Source organism: Grammomys surdaster, unplaced genomic scaffold (assembly GCF_004785775.1).
Source record: "Grammomys surdaster isolate TR1022 unplaced genomic scaffold, NIH_TR_1.0 126313, whole genome shotgun sequence".
NCBI classification, from domain to species: Eukaryota; Metazoa; Chordata; class Mammalia; order Rodentia; family Muridae; genus Grammomys; species Grammomys surdaster.
In genome coordinates, this window is record NW_021621113.1 from 10,312,465 (window position 1) to 10,335,491 (window position 23,027).

The 23,027-nt window shown below is 53.8% G+C and overlaps 1 protein-coding gene across 3 annotated transcripts in view; it reads left to right on the top strand.

The window, feature by feature from the left end:
• Nucleotides 1-1,796: 1,796 nt before the first annotated feature.
• The window catches only part of Hspg2 (heparan sulfate proteoglycan 2), a 98,372-nt gene continuing 77,141 nt past the window's right edge, over nucleotides 1,797-23,027 (top strand). For all 3 annotated transcript variants that reach the window (XM_028759597.1, XM_028759598.1, XM_028759599.1), the window contains exon 1: nucleotides 1,797-1,879. In XM_028759597.1, the coding sequence (XP_028615430.1) occupies nucleotides 1,817-1,879 (63 nt within the window). In that variant the 5' untranslated portion in view covers nucleotides 1,797-1,816. The remainder of the gene's footprint in view (nucleotides 1,880-23,027) is intronic.

A 23,027-nucleotide genomic window follows, 5' to 3' on the forward strand; every position in this document is an offset into this window, starting at 1 on the left:
AAGTGTCTGGCTCCTATCACAGAGAACATACTTTCCGGACAGGGCTGGCGCCGTCCAGTGAACTGGGCATTTCCTTCTGTCCACAGCCCACCTCACTCCTGGCTGCAAAGTCTGCTAGGAGTTTTCTGGAACCTAGCAACTCACAGGAAACAATGGAAACTTGGGTTTGTACTTTTCTCCCTCTATCATTACTCAAAGGGTTTTCCTCAAAGACACACACACACACACACACACACACCACACACACACACACACACACACACACACCACACACACACACACACACACACACACACACACACACCAGTTATTTTTCTCTCCACCCATTAGCCTAGGGCTTCCTGGAAATTTTCAGTCAAAAAGGGGGCCCTGGGTAGGTGGTAGAGACACTCCCCAGCTCTAGGCTTGTGTGTCTGCCGATGGGATGCAGCAGGGTTGTCTGGATGCCAATGACTTACAAAGAACACCTGAGATGGAGGCTCTGGCAGAGCCGGTCTGTGTCTGAACCTGGGTATGAGAACTGGTACGTCTTTCGGACTGGTGTATGTGAATCAGAGTGGGTATATGAGTGATTCAGACTTTCTGCAGCATAGGGGTAGGAGCGCCGTCTTGTCCAGTATCAAGCACTGGGATGAATGTGTGGGAAAATGTAGAATAGACACATAAGCCCTAGTGTAAAATGTATGAGGAACCGGTGTGTAATACGGACTAGACAGAGAACTCAGTGGGTAGAGATACTTGCCACAAAGCTCAATTACCTACCCGAGTAGATAATTGTGGATCCCTGAACCCACATGCTAGGAGACCATTAATTTCCAAAGCACCTCTGACCTCTACATGTGCACCGTGACATGTATGCAGGCACACACACATACACGTGCACGTGCACAGGTACAGAAAACATACACTTAATAAATAAAAGACACTTTATAGCTTGTTAGGATCCTTGAGCCCGTAGAAAGGTAAACAAAATTGTAAACAGGAACATGAAGTCTCTGTGAGCAGCTGAATGCTTGTGAGGGTTGAGAAGTCTTGCGAGTACTTGTGAGGATTGTTAGTGACCTACACTGCCTGTAGGCTGTGCTAGTGATAGCTGGGGGCAGCTCAGTGCTAGAGAATTTGCCCTGTCGGGGTCCAACACCTCATTGTTCTGAAGCAAGAGGATTGACTTTTAACGAAGTTAAACTAAACTGAAGTAGAAGCTCTGCAAAGCACACACACGACACAACACTGAACGTTTTTGAGTGTGAGACTCTGAAAGTTGCATGCATGTGGGACCCCTCTCGAAACTGCGGTGCACTCCGTGTGCAGCACGTGGTGGGAAGGAGCTGCGTGTGCGGAGGGCTCGAAGCCCTGCCAGGTGGCGTCTCAGTCCTATCCCACACTCCCGAGCCACGTCTGGCGTGGAACCGGTTGGGCCTCATCCTACATCGAGGGGGATTGGGGCCCAGACAAAGGCACAGTCGGCCGCGCGGCTCCTCCAGAGAGCCTAGCTCGCGGCCCGGAGGCGGGGGCCGCCGCTGAGGGGGCGGGGCCATGTCTTGTGGGGCGTGGCCTGGATGGTCAGGACCGGTTGCCTCGGGGGCGGAACCTGGTCTTGTGGGGCGTGGCTAACTATTTGGAGGTGGGAACTAGAACTCCTGAACTTGGCGCCTCGGGGGCGGAGCCGAAGACTCGGGGGCGGGGCGTGCAAGGGAAGGCGGGGACGGGAGTTGGCGGGGGGGTTGGAAAGAGGCGAGCAGTCCGAAGGACTCGGCAGGACAGCGAGCTGGTGGCTGCGGGCGGCGCCGAGCGAGCCAGCAAACGAGGCCGGGCCATGGGGCAGCGGGCAGTGGGCTCCCTGCTGCTGGGTCTGCTGCTGCACGCGCGGCTGCTAGCGGTGAGTGTGCGTGACCGAGGGCGGGGGGCGCGCGCCAACTTGGCGGGGACACCGGAGGCTGCTCGGCTGGGACTCTGGCCCGGGACGGCCGCGCCCGCGAAGGACCCTGGGCTGGCACTGGCCAGCGCCACCCTGCAGCGTGGGGCTTTCCTAGGGGACGCCCCAGGGATCCAGTGTGGAGGTCAGGGGCCGTCCCTGCAAGCGTTTAAATTGGAGGGTCGCCGGCCACGTTGTTCGGGCTCAAAGTCGCCTCTAGGCATGGCCCGGCCTGCAGTTCTGGCGTGTGTGGGGGGGCTGACGGAGAAACTTCTAGCAGGGTGGGAACTTGGCAGGACAAGGGTACTCCTTTCTGCTGCCAACTTGGCAGAAGGGGCACTTCATGGTGATGGGTACCCTGTCAGTCTTCGCTGGAACTTTACCATGCTATCCTTTGGGGGGAGATTATAATCAGGCAGTCAAAAGTAAAAACTTGGAACAAAACTGAGCCTTGTGTGGAGCACCCATGGACCCTGGAGTCTTCTAAGCCGTAAGCTAAATCAATCACTGCTTTGCACTGAGTTTCCGAGAGACCGGCAGAGAGTTACTTAACCTCTAGGAGGTAGTCCCACGTGGGTAAAGGGAGCTCGGAATGGGAAGCCTCAGGGCAGAATGGGCCTGGATGGAATGAGTGCTGGGTGCAGGGCTTATTATGAGTGGGCCCAAGAGCAGCTGAATCTCCCCAGCATTCTTCCTACATCTCCGAAGTGGGATGCTGTGCGCTCCTACAGTTCTGCCCTTATTCTGAGCTCACAAGGGGCCACAAGGAAGAGAAGGGAATTCTTGAGTCAGGAATCCTAAGACCTAGAAGGCACTTGGCAGGAGAGGCCCAGAGAACCTGAGTGACCTTAAGGAGGGCTGGGTGGAGTTGGTGGACCATCGGAGGGTGGAAGATGAGGGTGGGGTCCATCTGGGCCTGCTGTGGTGAGCCACAGAGCCCAGGTGCTCCTAGACAGTCTTCATCCCTGTTCCCTGTTCTTGGAGCCAAGAGGGTGACTTTTCCAACTGGGCCAGTGTTTACCCAGTGACTGATTCTCTGTCCTTGCCTGGCTGGCTCTCTCTCACCTCTGCCCTCTTGAGTCACACTCCTTAACCGCCCACCAAGCCTGACCCGTTACTGCTTCTGCCGCACCCACACAGGACCTCTCCCCCCACCCCTCCACTGAGCAGTCGTCTCCCTTAACCTTCTGTCTGGTCTGTCACCCCAACACTCTCTCTACTGCAGGGCGCTGCGGTTGCTCCCTGTTCAGCTGGAACTTGAAACTCCTAAAACTGACTTTTCCTTCCTCAAGGCAATGACCTAGACCTGGGATGCTATCTATTCCTGACCTCCCCTCGGCTCTGCCCCCTGCTGAAGGGCTCTCTCTTGTATGGGCAGCAGCACAATGGCAGGAGTGGTGGGTGGAACTGTTTGCTGAGGGCCCGAGGAATTCTACTGAAATTCCCTGACTGCCACCACTGCCCCGTTCGCTTTTTCATTCACCAAATCTTAATTGAACAGCATTCCGTGACAGCCATGGGAGTCCCCCAGGCTCATTCATTGGGAAGATACTTTCCGTACGGCTATTGTGTGCTGGCCCATGGTAGGGCTGAGGCAGTTTGGGTGAGTTGGGACACGCCCTTCAATGCCTTCTAGGACTCAGACTAGTGGGCTGTGATTCAGAGGAGAGACAGCAGGCAGCCCTGAAGCTATAGGATCATAGATACTGTACAACAGTCACGTGGAAGTCAATGCTGACCCACTCAAGCTCAGAGTTGGGCCCCCTCCCACAAAGAACTTAGCCTCAAGGGTCTTATAGACCCAGTTTGAGTGCTAGCTTTTTCAGCCTGAGGTCCGCATCTGTGAAATGGGTGAAGTTTCAGGAAGACCCGTTTTCTAGCTCGTGTCCCAGCAAGCCTTGCCCCACTGCCCTTGCTGCCCTCAGCCCTTCAGTTTGATTCTAGGCAGAATCAGGTAGGGGAGGGCAGCTTACACCAGGCCAAGGAGTCTAAGGCTCACTGGAGGCAAGGACAGTGGTCTATGATTACGTGGGGGAGTAATTTCTGTTCTGGGGATAGGATGGGACCAAGTCTGGCTGACTCAGGGCCTGCCCTGGCCTGTTGACCCTTTCCTTCCAACTGCAGTCTCAGCCCTTCCTTTCTTGAGACCAGTCCCACTGCTGATAGGAGTCTTGAGGGATAGCAGGGATAATGATGGTATTTTCCAGGCTGAGGGGGGAAGTGGCTGAAATACCTGCTTCCTGCCTCCTTTAGATTTCTTTGCAGGGAAGGCTGCTGAGGAATTTCTCCTTCCTGGAGTGACCTCAGCTCCTCCCTCCATACAGCTGGCTACCCTGTCCCCCAGCAGTTACCCACTTTGGTCCAGACGGAGAAGAAGGGCAGAGCTGAGGGAGTGTGTGCATTAGGCTGCAGGGCCATCATCAGAGTCTGGGCAGAGTGGTTCCCGCCACCCCCATCTCTAGGCTGAGTCCTGGGTGTCTGTGGAGTCGTCTGGGCCTTGTCTGGCTTGGCCCAGGCCTGCTCTCAGGATGAGCACAGGCAAGTTAGGATCTGTGGGCTTCAGTCCCTGTCTGGGAGACGTTTTCTTAAAAGATGCTTGAAGCAAGAGTAGGTTCGAGATTTGGAAGACAGCACAGGGGTAGGAAGATCTCGGGGTGCAGGTTTCGGGGTGCAGGCCAGGTAGTAGCGATGTGCTGTAGATGGGTCTTATGTACTCAGCGGCCACTGACTGACACTAAGTTTCTCAGCAAATCCTCACACTGCTTCCGCTACGCCTTGCTCACCACCTCCTCTCCTTAATGAGAACTACAGTCCTACCCCAACTTCTCCAGGACCCCAGTCCCTCTGGGGCTCTACTGGCCACTCTCCTGCCTTGTGCTTTACTAACTGAGTTTCTGGCTTGTTTTGGGTTTTCCCTTCCTAGTTTTTTTTTTCTTTTAGAAAATATTTAAACATTTTCGACAATTCCTATGGGATTGTATTTCTGGTCATTTTGTCTCCTCCTTACCTCCTCTCATCCTTGGTATTTCTTTATATATCATCTTTGGTATGTTTTAGTCAGTCACACACGTCCTGGGTTTGTTTGCCTCAGTGACTATGTGGAGGATGACTTTGAACTCCTGACCCTACTGCCTTCCTAGGCTGAGTGCTGGAGTTACAGGCTTCAGCCACTGCCTGGCTAAGTCTTTGTTTCTTGAAGGAAGATGCCAAATATACTCCTACCTCAGGACCTTTGTGTCTGCTGTTCCCTCAGCTTGGGACACTTGTCTCCAAAACCACAGGCCTCCTTTCCTTCGGGTCCTTATAATTCTGCCTAGCCCATCCCCCCACTTCCTGCCCCTGCACCCTTCCCCCTTCCCCACCTCCCCCCCCCCCCCCCCCACCCCCCCCCCCCCCGCAGCACTGAGAATGGAGCCCAGGGCTTCTCTCATATAACCATATGTTCCATGCTGAGGTAGACCTTTTGTTTGCTTCTTGTCACCATCTCCCATGACTCTATTCACTCTTTTATCCCTCTCCTCTGTTCCATTTAAGTTCCACGATACAAGTCTGTATCTCTTTGTTTTTCTTTTTCTAAAGTATGTTTATTTCTTTTTCCGTGTGTCTGTGTGTTTGTGTTTGGTGGGAGTGGTACCTGTGTGGATGTCAGAAGACAACTCGTTGTCATTGGATCTCGCCTTCTAACCTGTGGGTCCCAGGGACTTAACTTAGGTCATCAGGCTTGGCCACAAGCACTCCTTACCTGCTGAGCCATCTCGCTGGCCCTTTTATCTGATTTTTGTTTGTTTATTTTACTCATTCTGTTTTTATTCATTTCGCATCATGCTTGACTATTTTCAATTACTATTAAGTTTGTTCTTGGACAGTTTCATATATATATGTATATATATATATTACAAACTAGGCATTCTCTCCCCATCTCTTATCTCCCCTGTCTACCCGGTACTCCTGTCCCCTTCTGACTTTCGTGTCTGTGACCACGGTTTGTAACTGTCCATTGGAACCTGGCAGTAGACACGTAGTTGAATGTCCCCAAGTCTGACAACAGCCAAAACTTCAGCAGTGGAAGGGTATGCCTCCCTCAGTCCCTTTTTCATCCATGACTGATCTGTGACAGGGCCAATCTTGTACAGAGTTCAGTGTGGGTAACTATGCCATCTGTTTTTGTCAGTTGGCATAGTTGGTTCCCTGTAAATGCATTCATTGAAGTGCACGAAGTCACAGAGACTAGTGTGGCCCCTGGAACTGGAGCAGAGGACATGGAGGTACAGAGGCTGGGGGACCTGCCTACATTTAGAAGAGTCGGGAGGCAGGCAGTTTCCCCTGACACTGCCCACTGTCCTGCCTGCCTGCATCCACTGCCAGATTCTTAACATTTATTATATTTATTAAGGATGCAGTGGGCAGATATGTCATGAGGCATCGGCTCTCTCCTACCACGTGGCATCAGAGTCAGGACTTGTGTCCAGGCCCTATCACCCACTGAGCCACCTCCCAGGCCCCACCATCACAATCTGATGAAACCTGTTGCTGATGTCATTATCAGTGAGAACCCTAGTCCCAGGTGGAACAGGGTGACTTCAGGCACAGTGGAGACACAGGCTCAGGATGCTGGTGTCTCGGTGACTGTGGGTTCCAGTCCTGTGTGCTACCAGGGACTGGACTCTGTGGGGCAGTCATTTGTAGGTTTGTTCATTTATTTCTTCATCAAATTGTCTCCAAGGGCCAGGTCTATAGGATATGAAAGGTCTCTGCCCTGTCCTGCTGCTCATGGTGAGGCAGATAAGGAGATACATACCCTGGGGACCACTGACCTGCAGGGAGCTTTTTGTTGTTGTTCCTTAGCTGCTCCCTGGGTCTGGAGGTTAGGATGGCTCTGGAGAGGCCTGAGGACTGCCTGGCCTTGGGGTAAGAGCTGTGGGTGGGATTTGGAATGATATGGATGATGAGTCACTTGGAGGCCAGACTTCTGGACCTTCTGAGGTTAGGATGGAAGGGGTGGGCTCCGAGCACTGGCCTTTCTCTCCTCCCCCGGTCCAGCTCCAGCTGTGAGGACCAGGCTGGAGGAAGGATGGGAAATGAGACCCAGCTCCCCAGGGGCTTCCTAAAAGTCCGCCAGTGCTTCTTCCTCTCCCTCCTGCTCCTGTCAAAGACAAAAGAGAACTGGGTGGAGGGTCCCTGCCCTGTTGTAAGCCTGCCCAAGCCCAAGCCTTGGCCTCTTTGGCCTTGCCACCGGCTCCCGATCTTAGAGCCTGGAGCTGGCTGACTGAAACCCAGAAATATGTGTGGAACTTGCTTCGCGGGGAGCCGCCAGCCTCACTACCCAGCCTGGTGGCGTCAGGCAGTGTCAATATCGGCCTTGAGAGGGGTGTGGCTCATGGCTGCCTGGGGGTGGCTGTGCTGGGGGACACCATCACAGAGGCCTGAGAACAAGGTGGCTCTTTGAAGCCTGGGAATGTGAGGCCTTCGAGTTTGAACCTACACCAGGATCGTGGTCCCTTCCTTCCTATGATGTTTGCTTGGGCCAGGGCTGCAGGGACATCGGAGGCATCCTCAGGACTAGACACTAATGTTCTTCTTCCTTGGGATATAGAGGAGGGCTCCCTACAGCTTGGGGTTTTGGGGATGCTTGTTGCACAGAGGCAGACAATGTGGGTTAGATTGATGAGCGAGCCAGTGGGGTGGGCTGGTAAACAATCTTTAAACCGCAGCTGCCGCCGGGTGTGTATCACACTTAAAATTCACTTAATAACTATTTATGGAGCATCGTCTCTGTACTTGAACCTGTTCTAGATGCAAAGTTTGCAGCAGAAAACAAAATGTCAACCTCTCACTCCCTCTGTGTCTTGTGTTTTAGTCAGTACTGAAGCCAGCCACACTCAGAGGGGTGATGTGGGGTAGGAAAAACCCTGATAACACATGCTGGAGAGCAGAAGGAAAGGGGTGTGGGCAAATGTCCCGGTGGTGTGCCTGGCCTGTGGGACAGCACCGTGAGGAGGTAGGCAGTGAGGTAAAGATAAGAGTTGACTGGCAACAGGAGCTTTGGCTGTGGCATAGTCCTGGGGTATTGAGGGGTCCAGGTACATTTTAAAAATACTTTGTTTACACATGTGTGTATATGCGTCTTTGTGAACACAGAGGCCAGAAGAGGGTGTTTAGAGTCCCTGTAGCTGGAGTTCTCATGGTTGTGAGCTACCTGCTGTGGGTGCTGGGAACCAGACTTAGGTATTCTGCAAGAGCAGCGAGTGCTCTTAACTGCTGAGCCCCCTCTCCTGTTCTCCAGTCTTGGTGTTTTAACAGCGTGGCCATAGTTACTGTGAGGGTCAAGAGCAAAAGCAAGGGGTCTGTAACCCAGATGAGACGTGACTGGAACTAGTCTTGGGTCCATGGACGGAGAGAAGTGGTTGAATAGCCAGTAACTCTTGAAAGCTGGGCTCCCAGGGCGGGTGGGAGTGGGTGGGAGCTTGGGAGGGCTCCAGAGTCTTAGGCTTGAGCATCCAGGGTTGAACTGCTATGGAATCATGGGAAAACTGCAGGAAGCTGCATGGACAATGGCAGAATGTGGTAGCAGAGGGGCTGGGGGGTGACTGACTAATGTCAAGGCAGTGGGCTCTAAGTTCCTTCAGTCACTGAGTCCCTTTCTGCCCAGGCTGGGGCCTCTGTGGTAACCTGGGGGAAAGTGGAGGGCACTTGTGTCCACTTGTGGAACTTACCAGTAGGGATTCCTTATTAGAACCCACAGTCAGGCCCCTAGTCTGTGCTGTGTGTGGAGAATGCATACATGAAGCACGGTGAGGTATCATACTTCCTGTGTAGTGGTTTGCCAGGTGCTTGGCAGATAGCTGGCAGACACTGGTCCAGAGAATAAGGTCGTGGCTTTATAGAGGGAAAGGTCTCAGATGAGCTAGCGTCCCAGCCATTGCTCTGTGTTGTGATCTAGAAGGTGTGAGATGAGCTATGATACCCAGTCTACCGTCTTTCCCTTGTCTGTGGGCATGTGATACAGAGTAAGTAGTGAGCTTGGAGAAGTCAGCTTTCAATTCTGTAGCTTGTCCCTGACTGGCTGTGTGACCTTACACAAGTTGCTAGACACCTCTGACCCTTGGATGGGCTTTGAAATAGGCAATGCCTGTGTTGTGGTGGTTATAGGTTGACCAGGTGAATATACTTGGAATATGGTAGGTGTTGGATAGCCAGTGGCTGTTAGACTTGTTCTTATCTTGGTGCAAGGCCAGCATGCTATTTGATGCAGGACTCCTAGTGCCTGGGATGCCCTATTTTTCTGCACCGGGGGGTGGGAAGAATCCTGGTCTTGTTGAAAGCATGGCTCCCTCTGCCTTTCTCCTGCAGGCTTAGAGCTTAGAGCCCTGGATGCAACTGTGCCTGATCTGTCACTGCCCTCCTTCCCTCACTGAGGCCACAGCTGCAGGACAGAGTCCACCCTTCTATCCTGATTGCTTCTTCCTGGAGTGGGGAAGGAATGGGGGGGAGGGGATCACACCCCAGGGTGTGGTTCGGGAAAGGCTGGGGCTTCTGGATAAATCCGTCCCCTTCCCAGCTGTGTGCAGTCGGTAGGCTCTGAGCAACAGAAGGTGTGGCCAAATGGCTCCCATGGGTGCGGAGAGGATGTTGGAGCTTCTTGAGAGGGGCAGGAGAGGGGGCGTCCTGGGACCCCATCCCAGCACAGTTCCTCCCTTTCATGCTTAGCCTGGAGAATGCTTTCTCAGGGAGACCTGGAGAAAACTAGCACATCATCTTTTGCCATGGCTGGAGCACCACACAGCTTTGAATCTGGCACTTGTAGGCTCTGAGAGTCATCAGGACTATGAAGAAAGAGGGACACACAGGGGTGCATGATCTTACCCGTTGGGTTAGGTGTGGAGCAGACAGCCCCTGCCTACCAGGGTGGGTCACGCCCAGGTGGTTCGTTTTTAACTCTTGACATCTTTGCCAGCTTCCTCCTCTTCTGGTCGCTGGGAAGGGGAGACAGCCAGGGGCTTGGCAAGGGGAGGGCTTCAGAGGTGGCCTGGAGTGACCTCCACAGATGCTTCTCCTGGGGCTAGGCTGGGAATTCCCAGCTGCCTCTGGCCCCTTCCCAGCCCACCTCTCCCATGAAGGAGCCAGCCCAGCCCCCACCGCCTGGCAGCCCCTCAGAACCACTGACTCATCCCTGTCCGTGTTTGGCGGTTCCAGTTTTCAAATAGTTGGGAACTGGGATCATGCCTCTTGCTGGAGCCCTGGCTGCCCCTGGGTAGTTGAGACCGTGATGTCATCAAGCCCAGCCCCAACGGTCTCTGTCACTTTCATAGCTTGCCGCCACCTACTTATGTCTTATGCCATCCTGTGAACCTGGGGCCAGAAGGACGGACACCCAGAGTTCCCTGAGGATAGGTCAGTCCCTTCTCTGACCTAGGGTCCCCCGGTTGCCTAGGTCACTAGCTTGCGTTTAGAGATGTTCACATCTTCCTGATTAAAGCTATCACACTCTAGAGGCAGCCTGGCACAGGGCCTTTTCTTTCTGGCCTTCATCTCGTTCAGCCCTCCCTGTTGTCTGTGGGCCTTGCGCTAGCTATCTCCTCTAAGAGAGGCAGATACACACAGGGTGGCCCAATCACCTACCCAGTCCACCTCTGGGAGTGGAGGCCAGGTTACCTGACCCTACAGTTTTCATTTCTTCAGTGAGTCAAGTTTAGTCGTTCTAGAGGGGATTCGGGGAGCAGGTCTGTCTGGGCAGTGCGATAGAGCAAGGTGTGTATTTGCCGCATGGGGTCTAGCTGAGTCCTGCTTCCATCTCACCCCTGGTACAGTTCCCCAGGAGAGACATGCGGCTCTCACCAGGACTGAACACCCTGCAGGCTTCTCATCGGGCTTCCTGAAGCTAGTGGGTGAAGCCAGCCCGAGTGCCCTCAGAGATTGAGTGATATTCCGTGAACACATGGGATCTAAAGATGAGTCCCAAACTGTCATCCAGACAGTTGGGACATATGTCCATCCATTCATTCATTTATTCAGTCATTCACGTAACATTTTGAACATTTTTGGGAGTATACCGTATTTCCCAGAAGAGGAGTAGCTCTGAAAACAATGACCTGTCCAAGATCCCAGAGCCAGAAGTAAGACTAGCATCACCACCTCTTGGAAGGAGTTGGAGGCTGGGTTCCTGCTCTCCCGGAGCCTCAGGCCTGGGAGAGGCAGGAGCCATGAGCCTCAGTACAGCCCAGCTCAGAAGCCATTCACTCATAGTAAGTTGCTGGGTGACCAGTTTGGCTCCTGTTATCAGGACTGGCTTCCTGGAGGAGGTGGCCCTTAACACTGGGTGGGTTTGGATATGCTTAAGGAAGAGGAAGCATCAGGCAGAGCTCCCATCCCCCTCAGCCCCCCTCAGCCTGGATTTGTTGTCCCCATTGTATTGGATGTGCAGGAACTGGAAGGAAGAACCCTTTGCCTGCTGCCAGAGCTGTTAAAGCTGAGGAAAGAATGAGAGGAAGTCCCCAAGACAGCTGAGGGTGACATCCACCCCAGCACCCCCCACCCACCCACCCACCTAGCCAGACAAATAGGCAAGAAGTCAAGGCCTGGCCTCCGCTTGGCCATAGCCACACCTCATTCTCTTCCCTGAGCCTCCATTTTCCCTCTCGTGCAGTGGGCTGCGTGTGTTCTTGCTCTTCAGTGGGAAACTGTTCTCAAGCCCAAGGTCCTTGATACGACCAGCCTCTAAGTGCTGAGGCCTGAGACAAGTGAGGGTCTGGGGCTGTTCTGTATTCCCTTAGACATCCTTGATCCTGTCCCATCCTGTAGGCCAGTCCTGCAGTGAACTGACCCCTAGGCTCACCTCTGTGTCCTGTGGGTCCCTGATGCTGGGCAAACAGCCAAGGTCACTGTTAGTATCTAGCAGTTAAGTGCTAGGCCAGGAGCCTCAGCAGCATTCGAGACCCAGGGCAAACCTAAGCCTCTGGGAAACGGATCTCCAGGTCTAAAATGGGACAATTCATTCATTCATCTCTCAGATCCTGCACATGGCTAAAGGAACTGCCAGTTCACTGGGGAGGCGGGCAGAGAGAAGATGCTCCTGACAGAAGGCCTGGAAGAGTCTAGAGCGCTCTCCAGCATGCCTCTGCTCCCGTTGCTACCCACTCAATGCTAGTCTGTATCCCTTCTTCCCTCACCATGAGCTGGTGGGAAGAGGGGCTCTGGGATTGCTAGGGTAGAGGAGAAGCTCCTTGGGAAGGGCTGGGAGCATGCTTCACTGTGAGTCTCAGTACATGAAGGATAAAGGTGCTGATTATACAGTCTGGGCATTTCCTTTTAGGGTGCCTGGAACTGACTCTCAGACCTCAGGTTGGGATTGGGCCCAGGAATGAAGGAGGCTTGGTGTGGTGATGCATGTTTATAATTCCAGTCCTCTGGAGGCTGAGGCAGGAGGATCTTGGATTCTTGGCCTGTCTGGACTACATAGACAGACCCTGCCTCAAAACCAAGACAAAAGCTGGGAATGGTGGCACATGCCTGTAACCCCAGTCCTTGTGGGTGGACACAGGAAGATTAAGGAATCCAAGGACAGCCTGGGCTTGATGAGACCCTGTCTTTAAAAGGCAGAATGGAAGAGTCCCCACAACCCTTTGACCTTTCTCTCTGGCTTTGCTTTTCTTAGATGAGGGGTGGGGGGCAGAGGTCAGTTCAAACCTGGGACTGAGGTGTGGACATGGCAAGAAAGGGTTAAGGGGCCTAGTAAGGGGAGGGAACCAGGACACTGGGATAGGAATTTTCGTGATAAGATCAAAGCCTGCAGCCTGCCTGGGCCTCACCTCTGTTTCACCTGAGCAGTTGGAGGGAATTCTCCAGGCCAGAGGACCTGGCCTCCCAGGGGATGGGGGTGGGGGCGGGTCCCACTTTCCAGCTTGCCACACTCCAGGAGGTGGGACTCTAGTAGCCTCCTACAGCCCTGAGCTCTCCCCCACCTCTGCAGCCCCCTCCTCTCCCCCAGTGAGGCCTGCTTCTCACCCTGGCAGATACTGGAAGCTCTGGGAGCCACCCGTACTTGACACCTGTGCTGTGGGAACATCAGCTCCAGCACCACACTCCTGTCTCAGCGCTCTCTCCCTCCCTCCCTCCCTCCCTCCCTCTCTCTCTCTCTCTCTCTGGGGAGGGGTCTCAGCCTAGTTCATTTAAACCAGAAACAAGAAGAGTCAGGTAGACATAACGCCACTCAGTCCAGAAAGGAGCCCTGAGGATGCTTTTATAGTAGGCTGTTAGCTGCCCCACCCCCAAGTTCTGCACGTACTTTGAGGCTGTGTCATGGAAAAGCAAGGGTGATTTGAGTCCTGTTCTAAGCTCTAACATGGTGCTGTTGCCCTTGGGCTAGTAGATTAACCTTTCTGGGCCCCATCTGTCAGGTAGACGTGATAATAGCTCCTTTGCAGGGTTTTGGAGACCAGAGGCTGTATAAATTACTATCAACCAGAGCACTGCCTCCGCTTGCAACAGGAGCTGCTACTTTTTGCTTTTCTTGTTTCTCTTTAAGATTGCCTGGTCCTAGGTGCTGTAGTTTGCATTCCTTTACTCTGAGGAAAGCTTCAAGCCCTAGGGCAATCCTTGCTGAGAGATTTTTGTTAATACCCTCAGGCACCTGCTGGCCCCACCTGGCCTGGTGATGGACATCTGGTAAAACGTGAGTCTTGAGCTGGCTGGTGACCTGGTGCCCCAGGCCTCACTGACCTAGTTGTGTGCACGACTTCCCAGACCTAGACAGGGAGGAACAGGCTCCACCGTACTTGCTGCAAGGCCCGCCTCACTTTCTACCCTGGTCTGCCCTGGTTAATGATCACTTCAGGCTGCCTTGGAGTGCCCGCCCTCCCAGCTCTCTAAGCACTATGTCAGCTGTCTGGGTGTTCCCCGCTTTAATGTGGCAGTCCCAATCTGGGACCCTGAGGTGGAGAAGGGGATTCTGAGTCACAGCCTGTGCTCCTGGGAGCTTAGAGTCATAATATCAGGGTGAATTATGGTCTATGTGAACATGCTCAAGAATACACCCCGCCCCCAGAAAAAAAAAAAAAAACCCTTGGCAAGCAGGCTCCTAACATGGAGACCTCCATGTTCCTCTGAGCATGCCCTCTTCCTTTAGAGGGGTTCCCTGGGGGAGGTTTGGGACAGTGAGACTTGGCTCCTCGCTCCCGTTCTGGATTGTGTGACCTTGAGTAAGTCCCCCCCCCCCAATCTGGACACCTCCTTATCACCAAGAAGGGAGTGCTAACCTGTACTCCAGCAAGCATGGGAAGTGTTTCCGCCATAATTAATGACAGGAGTGACCCACTACCGTAGCAGGGCTTGTATTTGGGAGAAAGTGAAAGCTGGAGTCAACAGCCACCCATGCACACCCATGCACACCCATGCACACCCATGCACACCCATGCACGTGAGTCTGCCAGCTCAGGAGTAGGAGGGAGAGCGGGAACATCCAAGGAGCCTCCGTGTACAGGGCAGGTAGGAGCTGGGAAGGTGACTCAGTTTATAGAGTGCTTGCCAACTACGCACAAAGCCCAGTTCAATCCCCAGAACTGCATGAGCCAGGCATGGGGGGAAGGGGAAGTGTATGCCTGCAATCCTGGCACTCTCACAACTTTCGATGTCCCTCCTCTCTCTTCCTAGCCCTCCACCCCCACCCCCAGGGTCACTTCTTGCCCTGGCAGGTGCTGAAGGGGGGTAGGCAAGAGGGTTATAAATTCAACAGCATCCTCAGCTACATAGGAAGTCTCAGGCTGGCCTGGACAACAGGAAACTTGGTTTCCAAAAAAGGGGGAGGGGCTACAGAGAGGGGTAGGACTGGAGCCCACCTCAGTCCTCCAGCCTGCTTGCTCCTGGGCTGGGTCCCTGGAGGACAGATGACTATTATTCTAGGGCCATTAGGGCATTCCCCCCATCCTGGCTATTTTGATGCCCCAGCAGCAGGGGCGCCAGTTAAATTAGGCAATGCTGCTCCAGGAGGAATGTGTGAGGAGTCTGGTCACCTAGGCTGCAGGGATAGCACAGGGCGCGTCACTCAGCCGAAAATGACACTGCACTTTGGAGCAGAGCAGTTTGGACCTCTTTCCAAGGCGACAGAGGGAAACATGCTGGAGACCACAGCTGGGGTGGGGGCAAGGCTTTGGTCTTCTTTGGGCTGGTCTGGTGAAGTGCAGGATTGAGGGCCGGGCTCCACAGCTTGGCCACAGTGGCCACTGCCTGATGTGGGTGGGGTTTGGGGTGGCGTGATGCATTGGAAGGATGGATGGGCAGTCTTGGCCTTGGATCCTGCTTCTCCCTCTCTCTAGCCTTAGGCTCCCCTGGTCCTCATGGTCCAGTGAAAGAAGCTCTTTGTGGTGGGCATGGTGTAGTCTGAGCCCTTTGTGGCTTTATGATTGTAGGGGTGGCTCGTGTATCCGCAGGGTGGGCCTCACCTGGGAGATCTTCAGGAATGTGGCCTCAGCCCCGGCCCAGACCTACTAAATTAAATCTGAGACAAACCTTCACAAGATTCCCAAGGCAGCAGGAGAAGGCCTGCTTTGCTGGTCTTCCTGTTTCATGTTGGAAAACACCCTGTGGTGTCGGGAGTGACCAGATGCCGGAGGGGGTCGGGGGAACTGCCCAGGAGGGACCACTGGTCACACTCTCTGGTGGCGGGGCTCAGGGGACACAGGACAAGCTCCTTTACCCCAGGCTTGTTAGCTTTAGGTACTGGTGTCTCCGTGAGTCACTTCCAGTGTATACTCTTATCCCAATAAAGGAGCTTCGTGCCGATGTGGCCTGTGCTGGTGAGAGTGCCTTCTCTCAAAGCAAGACAGGAAAAGAAGGAATTCAGGAGGAGGAAGGAGACCTTTGGCTCCAAAGGAGAACAACTCAAATGACTGTAATTAGGACCCAGTGTCTCACGCTGTAAGGTAGAAATGAAGGCCTACAGAAGAGTAAGAGAGAAAGGTGTCTTGCTCAGAGATCTCAAAACAAAGGCTACGGCTGAGCCGGCTTTGGGCCGTGGGCATATTGGAGTGGGGAGCACAGCGTACTAATAGGAACCACATGCATAAAGGCCCAGGAGCCCTGTGCGTCTCGGAGTATGTGCTATCCACTTCAGTGGCCCACATGCGATTTAGGGTAATGCAGAAGGACACACCACTCCGAGTTCTTGCTAGGGAAAAGTCCTCATGCCCACAGGGACTTGGGCGCTCACCAGCTGGGATATTCCATCATCTTTTCTGTCTTTTCTTGTGTTAGAAAAATCAAAGTCCTTTTTATAAATGGCTGCCAGAACTTCTGGTCTGAGTGTGATAACCGTTGCAGCTGGCAGACTTGGGATGGAGAGCAAAGGGGCTTGATCTCTTGATTAACGAGGTGGCCTTATCTCTCACTCATGTATGATTTCCGTTAGACTTGCCCAGTGCCGCCGACAATAACCCTGGGTGGGGAGCACTGGGTTGGAGCCAGGCACGCACTCCCGTCTATCTCCTCTGTGACTTACAGGCTTCGGAGCAAGCCTCAGTTCCCTCCTCGGAGGATGGAGGCCGTCCTTCCTCCAGGCGTTGGCTCCGGGCATGGTGATGGCACTGTACACCCTTGTCTGCTGTGGTAGCTGGGAGCCGTACATGACTGTTGAGACGTCAAACTTAGTGAAAGGATGTTAAAGATTTTGAAGTACACAGTTTCTCTGTTCACTTGCTTAGTGACAAGGTCCTCGGGAGGCAAATGTGGTACGTGGTCCCTTAGCTGGACAACACAGGAGCAAGACCCTGGCATCTTGGCAAGTGCTGGGAATGTATGCCTTCAGCTAGGGGCTGCCTGGGTCATCACTTCTACTTCTCTGTCCCTTCTGGTGCTACTCAGTCCTCAGGGGAGCCACACACTGTTTTTGCTGTATGATGTCAACCACAATGTCTTCACTTCCTTGAGGATAGAGTCCCTTTGTCTTCCCCTTTAGTATGGCATCATAATGGTAGCAAATCTGTGACCACCTGGCACCATCCCTCAACTCTCCAATCCATTTATTGGCCCTGGTTCTGCCCGCTCTGCTGGTCTCCTTGGCCAGCTGCTGGCATCTGGACCCTCTATCGCTAGCCTCTAAGATTCCCACTCCTGGTTCCCAGTAGGGGAGGGAGATGGCTTTCTGCTGTGTCCTGAACTCCCAGCAGGGGTGCCTGCTGCCTGGGCCCCTCAGCAGGGTGGAGATGATGGTTGTGACAAGGGCAGTGGGCATCCTGCCTGCTTTGCTGTTCCTGGACCTGGGCGCTAAGTGTGTTGTTTGCACTTGACCAGGCCTTGTGCTGGCCCGGTGCCCGTGAGGGGCAGTCTGCTCTGGCACGCTGGTAACAAAGGCTGCTCCCGAGCATGGGGAGCTAGGCCTGGGCTGGGTCCTGGAGCTGAGGGGCATGTCTGCCACCTGTGGCTGGATCCTGGGTGCTGAGTGAGTGCCAAGGCCCAGACGGTCATTGGCAGAGTGGTGGATGTTTAAGAACCAGGCTGGAGACTACCCTGGGCAGTTTGTGTTGATAATGGTCTCAACACCACACGGATTCCTGTCAGGGAGGAGCTTTGGTCTAGGTTCATAGGAAAGTTGAGGTCCAGCTCCTTGTCTTTTTCATCTTTTCATCTGATGTCAAGCCCCTCATCTTCCCCCCACCCCATCTGGCTGCTCCTTCATCCCACATCTGGTCCATGACGTGAGGCTTGTCGTGAGGCTTGTCAAGAAGAGACAACTTCTCAGAGCTCCAGGCCGGCCTGGGCGGAAATCAGAGATCTGACCCAGTGCCTTCTGCACTTCTCACCCGTTCCATTCCTCCCTTCCCGCCAGAGATCTGAGGATACTTGAGTGCTTCTCTGGAGAGGAAGTGGAATCCTGGCCCCTCCACATTCTCATGGGAATGCAGGGTGGGAGGAATACCCAGCAACCCGGGCAGTCGTACACTTAGGAGACCTGGCCCCTCCCTAACACCCCGTGCCCTTCCTCATCACAGGCTCCCATGCCTTCATCCCGTCGTGCCCCTCCCCCGCAGGCATTTTTTCTTTAAAGACTTATTTATTTATTTTATGTATATGAGTACACCATTGATCTCTTCAGACACACCAGAAGAGGGCATCAGATCCCGTTACAGATGGTTGTGAGCCACTATGTGGTTGCTGGGAATTGAACTCAGGACCTCTGGAAGAGCAGTGAGTGCTCACTGAGCCAGCCCTCTATCTAGCCCCTCAACCCCTGAAGGCATGTTTAACAATCCGCACATGCTGCTACTCTCTGCCCACTCCCTTGCGGTTATTTTTCTTCTTTTGCCATTTGACAGACAGAGTATTAATTTATGGTCTCTCTCTACAGCTACTATTGGCTTCCTGAGGGCCAAGGCTTGCTCTGTCCTTACCGCTTTCTGTTTCCTCTGCTTGCTGGCCTGCTGGCCTTAGTGCCTAGCCCTTTGTGCTCTGAGCTCAGCTCTAAGAATTAAATAGAGCTCCCCCCGGAGCTCTTGATACCTCTGCATCCAGTGCAGAGTGGAAATCACTACAGCAACTTCCTCACTGGCCATCTGCTTGGTCCAACCTTGGAACTCATACTGTGCAGTCACATGTTTTGGGCTAACAAGCCAGGGCCTTCACCCAAACTGGGTGCTCAGAATCTATTATAATTGGATCTGACAGAGTAGGTTTAGGGGTGATGTCCACCTCCTGGGATTTCCCCTTCTTGCCTTCTCTCCTGGGACTGGTCAGTTACGGCAGGGCTTTCTGACTCAGAATAATACTTGCCCTGTGGTCCCAAGGCCAGGGCTGGGAGCAGAGGTTGGGCCCAGGTCCCTGGTGTCCCTGAGGTGTTTAGGAGCAGGTGGACAGGATGCTTTCCTCCACCCCCCTCAGCTGCAGACATTCCTAGTCAGAGGTGACAGGCAGCAGGGAGATTTACCATTTCCGGTAACTGGAGTCCCTGGCAATATAGCTCTCCCTGCCAAGGGCGGGCACCCTTTGCTCGCTGGCTATTCCTACAGTCCCTTCTTCTTGGATGGCCTGTCTGGGGCCTGTCTAGCAAAATGGCATGCTCGAGGGGACACCTGTAGTCCCAGAGATTGAGACTTGGGGGGTCTCAGGTCCCCTTTTAGCCCCAGCCCCAGGCCCAGCCCCAGCCCCAGCCCCAGCTCCAGCCAGCCCCAGCCCCAGCCCCAGCCCCAGCCCCAGCCCCAGCCCCAGCCCCAGCCCCAGCCCCAGCCCCAGCCCCAGGCCTAGTTACTGCTATCCTCTCAGAACTCATCTACATGGTGACTGGGGAAGGCAGTAGGTCCGGTGTTAGCAGCCAAGGAGGCCTGGATCCTCCTCTCCCATCACGGCCCCAGCAGGCTCTTCCTCTCTAGAGCTGGGTCTTCTCCTTGCACCCAGCTTTGCCCTGGACTGCCGCCAGGGTTTTTGAAGTAAGGATATGAGGCCCAAATGCTGCTTCCCTAGGGACCAGCAGTGTTGAGATGAGATTTGAGCAGGCTCGCCAACCTTTGCTGGTCACTCTAACCATGTTGGTCCCTTTCTGTGCCTCTCTTGCCCATTCTGATAGATGAAGCTTATCCGCTCAGATGATCCTTTCCAGCCCTGATAGCCCACGTTCTGGGGATACTTTGGAACTCTCTGTGGCCTTGTGTCCCTCTTGAGGCTTAGTGACAGGAGTTCTGGAGCTCCCATGCTTGCTGGTGGGTTTGAGGAAAGGGAGGGGTTTGGAAAGGAAGAGAGAAGAGCGCAGGATACAAAGGCTTTCAGTTGTTCTGTTGAACGAGGTGGTCATTTTATTCCCATTTTCTAGTTGAGAAACCGAGGCTCAGAGAGGTCAAGTGAGTTGCCTAGGACCACACAGCTAGAAAGTTGCCAGGCTAGTGTCCAGTGCCCAGCGGTGTGAAGTGGTATGTGGCCACATTGCTTTGGATGACTTTGATTTGTTAAGAGCATATTTAATACGTTATTAATCTTTCCCTAGATGTGTTAACATGCTGCAGTAATATGAACGCTTCTATATTCGAACTACATTTCCCAAGCTGCCTCTGGCACCTGGGAGTAGCCCAGAAGGCCTTTGTTCTACAATTTCTTGAGTTTTTGCCTTGGAAAATATGGTCAATGTTAATTATGGGTGTGTAAGAGTTCAGAGGAGGGAGAGAGGCTTGCGGGCTAGAGCTGGTCAGCCGTGGAGAGCTGAGTGAGGCCTGAGGTAGGCCAACTTCACAATCTCTAAGAAGGACTCCCCGCAAAAGTGCTCACGAAGGACAAAAGGAACTGTGGGCAGAGAAGCCAGTAGGCCCCTAGCCCGTGTTCTACCCACAGACCTTTGCTCCAGCCCTCCACTCTCTGCCAGGCTCCTGCAGAACTGGGTGAAGGGCTGGGGGTGGATGGGGCATTGTGCCTGGTATCCCAGCCAGTGGGCCTAACGAGGCCCTGGGGACTTGGGCAGTGTCTGCCTGAGGACTGAGATAACCCTGGCCAGCTAGCGCCACCTCCTCCTCTTCCTCTGCCTGTGGGGCCCTTGGCCTCAAAGCTCCAACAGCTGTCAGCCGGGAAGGGTGACAGGGGAAGGCCAGAGGTGACTTCCCAGGCTGCTCTTCTCCTTCAGCTGAGGCAGTGCCCAGCACTGTCATAAGCTGCTGGGCTTAGAGTCTGTACTTTTCTCTGGGTAGCTTCTCACCATCATTTTTAGCCCCGCCTCTGGAAGAGGTTGGGGCACATGGCAGCGGTGGGGGTGGGGGGCGGGGGGCAGGGCATGATCACATCCTTTAATCGCTTTGATCCCACTAAAGATCTGAAGACAGAGATGAATGTCCTGTTTTTCTGTGAGAGGAAACAGATTCAGAGAGGCAAAGTGACTGGCTGAAAGTCACAGAGCGTCATTGCCACAGTTAACTGCTGGCTCCTGGCCCCCAGTCCAGTGTCCCCTGCTCCTGTCTTTAAGGAGCACTAAGCACACACGCTGACCCAAACTTTACAGTCCTGAGATAACCCTGGCTGACCCAAACTTTACAGTGTTCCCAGCTTGGACACTCAGGCAAGCTCATCAGCCATTTGGGATGGGACTTCCATGTTCTTGCTTATAAGCTTTTGGAACTGAGCCAGTTCAATGAGCTAATGAGTTTACAGCAGTAGTTAGCCCAGGCTCACCCGCCCAGCATAGTTAACATAGAATGTTAGCCACTTGTACGCTCTACAGGGGTTCCAGACACGTCCTACAAACGTTTGCGCCACTCAGTAAATATTTGGCACCTACTGTGTGCCAGGTGCTGGGAACCGGAGTGAAAAATCACCCACGCTTCCCCAACTCCCTGCTTACATTTACCCCCCTCCTGTAGTGCCCGGGGAGACACGCCTCCATGTTAACCACAAAAGCTAGCTCTGCATTTGTGGGGATTTGGGATTCACACACATCAGGGCTGCAGATGAGAGCTCTGGGATGCATAGATCATGGGTAGATGGCTGCTCGGGGGCCTAGAATTCTGCTTTTCGGAGCGTCTGTGACTTGCTTCTGCTGCTGAACATGAGAGAAAACTTAATGCCCAATTTCCTTGGGCCCTAGCCCTAGGAAAGAGATTACTGGGAGCGTTAGGGGATGCAGCCATTGAAGTCCAGGCGGCGACAAGTTCAGGAAGGTCTTGTGGAGGACAAGGCTTCTTGTTCCCCAGGGAAGAGGCCCAGCCAGGTCTTTAAATACCCCACGATGCCCAGAATAGTCCCCATTGTCTCAGCCCAAGGTTGAGAAAGAGAGAGAGCTGACAGAGCCTAGCGGGTTCTGAGGGAGGCTGGGGCTGGCGGTGGGGGCAGGAGGTCTGGAATACTTCCCTATATGGTGGTTCAGTGTTTCGGCTAATACTTTTCCATTTGCCTCCTGCAGGAAGGCCTAGGAAGGGCAGGGCAGCAGTGAGCTGCCAAAGATGAAGCCAGTGGGTGGGGGACTCCCAGGGAGGTCTGCGTGCCTGGGGTAACGTGCCCCTTTGTGTGCTAGGGATCTCTGTGCATTGGCCTGCAGAACCCTCCTGTGGGCAGACCTAGCCCAGCCCCCCACCCAGGGCCTCCTGGCACCTTTGCCAGCTCTGGCTATTTTGAGCACTGGTTGCATTTAGGCTTGGGGAATGATGGGTGATCCTGCCCAGACTGATGCTGGGCTGAGGTGTAGGGGAGGCCACTCCCTCAACTCCCTGGAGCCTCTGGCCTCTGCCTCAAAGGGTCTCAGTCAGAGGATTGTGAAGAAATGAAGGCCGGCTCTACAAGGAAGGCAGAGTTCACCAGACCAGCCTCATGCTTTGGGGACAACTACTCGTTGTATCAGGAATATTTTTGTTTCTTCTAAGAAACAAGACGTGAAATCCTGGACAGGTGTTTCCTCCTTCCCATGGACCACTGGGAAGTTTGAAATCTGCACCCGCTCTCCAATCAGGGTGTCTCTGCAGGCTTGTCTGTCTCCCCTCCCTGGGTTCTGATGTACAGTTGATTTGTTTTCTCTTGCTGTTGCGTGTTCATCTTGTCTGAGGCAGGAAGGGTAGGAAGACCCCAGCTAAACTCCTGTGACGTGGCTTGTCCTGATTTTATCAATGCTCCCCTCCCCCAATAGCCAGACCCCCTTTTGCTGAGGTGGAGACACAGGCTGGAGTTTTAGAATCCTAAGGTTTTGAGGTTTGCGTGTGGTAAAGCCAGAGGGAAACTCAGAGAGATTGAGGTTGGGATCCTCTGGACCTGGTGTTACAGGCAGTTAGCTGTGAGTGGCCCAGTGTGGGTGCTGGGGATCAAACTCAGAACAGAAGGAGATTTGCAGCGAGGAAAGTTCCAAGTCACACACATTTGGGAATTGGTAAAAAAGTGTCTGTACACCAGGCTTTTGCGGCTATGCTTGTCTGCATAGTTCTGATATCTACTCCTGTCCCAGGGCTACTGTGACCAGAATGGACACTTGCTGTGAGGTCACAGAGGCCCCTGCTCATTTCCATTGGAGCATCTATGGGCCCACCCTGCTGCTGCTTCCTTCCCCTCCCACAGGCAGATGAGGAAATCCTAGGGCAGGGGTGCTGGCCTCCTCGGCCCAGGGTTGAGCTTCCCTTCAGCCTGTTTTTTCCTGTGCTGGATGCCCACAGCAGCCACACTGAAAGCCTCACAG